Genomic DNA, 4,654 nt, shown 5'->3' with positions numbered 1-4,654 from the left:
CAGTCCAAGGAGCCACAGATGAGGGAGACACACATCTCACTCCTTACGGCAGCACTCAGTCTGATTCCTCTCAGATAGAGAGGGAGGAGAAGAGGGTCGCCACTTTGCCATTTCTGCTACTGCTCTGTAAATAGTATGATGGTATTGGACATAAAATGTCACATTCTGCCATAACCCTAATGCTCTATTCTTCAGTTTAAATTGATTGATGTTATTTTCAATAACTAAAATAAATGTGTGCTTTGATGTTTCCTTTTTATGTATGTCTCCGGTAGAGTGGGGAGAATATTGATTTGAGAAAACAGTAGGAAAAAAACAACACTAAATTGTATCGTAATATATTGATATTTTATTAATATCCCTGTTCTTGAAGGATATCATGTACACCAAATATCTTTGGCAGTTAAGCGCATTCAATGCCTTAAGTAGCCAAAAACAGTCATTTGCTTTCACAAACACAACAAAAAATAAAAATAACCACACAATAATGAACTGCATGTAAATAACATACAAAAAATCCAATGCCTACTCAGTAGGTAAGAACAACATGTTGACTCCTGAATGCGTACATACTGTATTTACAGTTCAGTTGTAAAAAAAATATATTATTTTGCTTACATTCTTGTGTAATCTGTGACCTCGGTTTCCTCCAAATTGCCCCTTAAAATCGCTCTTACATTCCATAAAAAAAATACACTTCACACCTTAAGGCTACTAATCACAGAGTGATAAACAAAACATAGTTTTGTTTGCTAAGCTTCAAAAAAGCCACCAAAACGTTTATAATGAAGAATGTTCATTATTTCATGGTGATAAAAAAAAAACATGGGAGATAGTACAAGTGGGTGATATATACAAAGCATAGAAACAAATGCCAGTGTTACAGTTAACATGCTCAAATACTTCATTGTTCTTCCCCAATAAAGTTGTCACACATTGTTACTACAAGAGAAAATATATTCAGAGAAACATGGTGCCATCAAGTTCAAATGATACCATGTAAAGGATGATAATAAGTCTAAAAGTAAGTCCAAGTAAGTCTAAATAAGGCTAATAAGTCTAAAAGTAAGTCTAATAAGTCTAAAAGTAATTCTAAGTAAGTCTAAATAAGTTTAAAAGGATGAAAAACGAAACATGGCACATGTACACTATACATGGGGCTGTTTGCGTACCCATCAGTCTTTTTAAATTTCAGGTTGTCAGTGTCAAAAGTACCACCAAAGCCCAATATTCTATGTTCTTTAGATCTCTGAAGACTCATTGAAGTACTGAGGTTGAGTTGAAGAGAGAAACAGTTCCCTTTCTATCCTCGGCCATCTCTCTCTGTCATGTTTCATGATCTTTAATCGCTGTATGGACACGGAGGGAGTAAAAGTGCATTTGAAAAGGTAACAATGTTGTTTCCTTCTTCTTTTCAAAAATAAAAATAAATGATAATTGAAGATATGAAAGTCTTAGCAGATATCAATGTTTTTTGGAGAGAGTGTGGACTGCAGTTTTGACTGAGGAGTGCCCACTTGGGAGATGTAAATGTTTGTGGGGGAGCCGTATGAGGTGGAAACCTGTGTCTGAAATGTACTGGAGGCTGAGGAGTACATGGTGTTGACTGATGGGGAGCCATAAGAGCTGTGCACTGGGGAGGAATAGCAGGAGGGCGCTGGGGAGGGGTATGAAGACAGCACTGGAGATGAGTAAGAGGAGTTAGGAGAGGGGTATGATGTGGAGGGGGAGGAGTACCCTGAGACTGGGGAGGGGATGGCCATGGGGGTGGGCCCTGCCTTCTCCACCTTTCTGTCCTTTGCCTGCCTCAGGTGGATCTTGGTGTGCCTTTTGCGCTCATCACTGCGGGCAAACTTGCGGCCGCAGATGTCGCAGGCGAAGGGCTTCTCGCCGGTGTGCGTGCGGATGTGTGTGGTCAGGTGATCGCTGCGGCTGAAGTTGCGCATGCAGATGCGGCACTGGAAGGGTCTCTGGCCCGTGTGGATGCGGATGTGGCGTGTCAGCTCATCTGAGCGGGAGAAACGGCGGTCGCACGTCTCCACGGGGCAGGCGTAGGGGCGCTCGTGGGGCGGGGTCTTGCACTGGCGGTTGGGGTACTTGCGCATGCGGTTGGGCTTAACCGGCGGAGACTGGTAGGAACCTTTACGATCCTGAGAGCCAGTCTGTGTGGCGAAAGCCTTTATGGTGGACAGGGGTGTGAGGGAGAGCTGCTGCTGGATGCTCTGAGACTGGAAAGGCTTCTGGTCGGGGGGAAGCAGGCTGATCTCACCCTGCTGATGGGGGAACAGGTAGTCTGGGATCATGGGCAGAGCCATGTTGGAGGAGCAGGTCTTGCTGCTGGCGTAGGTGGGTGGTGGGTACTGGACTGAGGTGTTTGACGGGCTGGGGAAGGACTGGTTAGAGTCAGGGAAGAGGTTAGGGCTAACACTAGAATAGGTGGGTGCAGCTGAGTAGATGGGGTTGGAATCACCAATTTGGACAGAGCAGCTCATGGTGTGTGAGGAGGAGCTGACCGGAGCAGCAGAGGAGCACGGGGGAACTGAGGTGGGCGGTTGGGACATGCCTATCAGCCCACTGACCAGGCTGTATAATGGCTCTGCCCACAGGCTGTTGCTGCAGCTGGTTGCAGGCTCCAGGGTGAACCTCCCTGTGTAGGAGATGGAGGGCAGGCGAGGGGTTGAGTAGGTCTGGTCGATGAAAGACTTGTCACAGCCGATAGAGATGTCAGGTAATGTATCTGAAAGAACAACAACAACAAACAGGTAGCATTTAACAGCTGCCGTGTAAAAGCACATTTACATTTGCTGCAGATGGTAGCCCCCAATACTTTTTAGGATCCAGGGGGTGAGCATTGAAGAATCCAAGGAGCGAGTGCGGACAGTCTCATATTTCTACCAAATGCATGTAAATTACGCAATCAGTTAAATCATAGAACTATACTACATATTCATTCATTTTTTGTCATTTTATGTTGCAAAAATTAAATCATCCAATCGTCAAAAAAGACAAATACCGGTACAGCTCTATGCACAATAATAATAACAACTTTTAAAGCTATTTATAATTTATCCAAACATCTTAACATATTAATATTTTTTGCATAGACTATGTCAGACCTCAAATGCAACCTCATAGATTATGCACATTTTCATGCATATTTCTGAATGAAACCATAAAGAGTTCACAGTTAGAGCAGCCCTTACCTCCATTCAGATGTTCGTATGAGTCTCCTGTTTCCCCGGTCCCAAAGCCTACACCTTCTGGTGTGGAGGCAGACAGGAATGTGGTCCCTGCTGAGTGGAGCAACATCAGCTCCTCCAGCTTGGGGTAGCTGTCCATGGGAGAGTAGGGGAAGCCTAGTGGGTCTGATGTCTGCAGAGCTGAGAGGAGCATCTCTGTCTTGGCTGCAGCCATGGTACTGGTGCTGCCGGTGTTCTGGCTGTCTGGAGACAGAGTAGCTGGAGGTGGAGACGCTGCTCCTGCTTGTCTCAGGTGAGAGGAGATTACCAGCTGTCTTTAGAGGATAATTCTAAAGATGCTGCTACTGCTCTTGTTGAGGAAGATGGTCAGAGGAATCCAAAGGCTTTGCTGCTTTCAACTTGGCGTCTTTGCAAAAGGTCCCAGTCTTCAAAAATGATGTTGTGGTTCATTCATTCCAGAAGGGTAGGAATGAAAACATATATTTGTTTCTAATAATCCTGATGAGTGACTGTGATCAAGAATTAAGAAATATGTTGCTGTTGTGTTTTCCCTTTTGATTAATCTTTTATCTTTTAGTTCACGTGTTTGGTGTGTGCTAAAATAAGTTCTAAACTTGCCTACTATGGGGCTGTCTGCTCTGTAGCGTATTGACATGAGCTCTATTTGGCTCCGAGGACTGTTTCACTAGGCTGAGGATTCCACTGCTTTATAAAGCCTCCTGCCGTGACGTAAATGTCCAAATAAGGACTGGAGGAAAGCCATATTTAGGCAACGCAGCGGAGAACACGGAAGGTTTGTCAGAGTAAATGCGGAGAGCGGGAGACTGTTTATCCAAATATTTAAAAAAAATCTGATATGTCACACGGTGCATATTATAACAAAAGTAGTTTATATATAGAAATAAGAGACGGCCGCTGCTGTTTTGCCGTGGTTTTCGGAATAAATGCAGTTTTCCTATCTATACAGCGCACCGCCATTGCCGGAAACCTCGGCTATGACATGCCATATAAGGTCGTCCCTTCACACGAACCTGTTCCGGTGGGTTTCCACTTCCTTGCTCTTATTAGGAGTTTCCAGTGGTAATTCTGATCAGGGCTCGGCAATAAATGTGCGAGACCTGCTCAAATCCAGCACGATTTGAGACAATAACTATAATGTCTGCACCCAATTACATTTTCTCAAACAATGTCACAAAATGTGGAGTGGAAATGAATGTATATAGCCTACATATACATATATATTTACATACACATATACACACATATACATATATTATTGAATAAAGCTCAGATTGTCCCGAAAGTAACATAACGACGCCTGATGGTATAGCGTCGTTGTGTTACTTTTGGGACAATAATATGAGCTTGATTCAATAAGTATCCATTTATTTCAATGGCCGCAAACATTCTTACTTCCACTATATTTCAATATATCTTCAGAGCAAGACTCACTC

General features: G+C 43.6%; 1 protein-coding gene across 1 annotated transcript; it reads right to left on the bottom strand.

Moving 5' to 3' along the window:
- Nucleotides 1-329: 329 nt before the first annotated feature.
- Nucleotides 330-3,901, bottom strand: LOC112258308 (early growth response protein 1). The gene is made up of 2 exons (XM_024432602.2): nt 3,204-3,901; nt 330-2,737 (listed from the first exon to the last, which is right to left on the bottom strand). The coding sequence occupies exons 1-2, from the start codon at nt 3,412-3,414 to the stop codon at nt 1,455-1,457; spliced, it is 1,494 nt and encodes a 497-aa protein (XP_024288370.1). The 5' UTR covers nt 3,415-3,901; the 3' UTR covers nt 330-1,454.
- Between the last annotated feature and the right edge of the window lie 753 nt (nt 3,902-4,654).

This window comes from Oncorhynchus tshawytscha, linkage group LG09, assembly GCF_018296145.1.
Source record: "Oncorhynchus tshawytscha isolate Ot180627B linkage group LG09, Otsh_v2.0, whole genome shotgun sequence".
Classification (NCBI taxonomy): domain Eukaryota; kingdom Metazoa; phylum Chordata; class Actinopteri; order Salmoniformes; family Salmonidae; genus Oncorhynchus; species Oncorhynchus tshawytscha.
This window is presented reverse-complemented; position numbering and strand designations above follow the sequence as displayed.

What these genes read in the sequence shown, in the direction of transcription:
- LOC112258308 (XM_024432602.2), bottom strand. Translation starts at nt 3,414, where the DNA reads ATGGCTGCAGCCAAGACAGAGATGCTCCTCTCAGCTCTGCAGACATCA. An exon ending in ATACGAACATCTGAATGGAG is followed by an intron (nt 2,738 to 3,203) that starts GTAAGGGCTGCT and finishes TTGTTCTTTCAG; the next exon opens with ATACATTACCTGACATCTCT.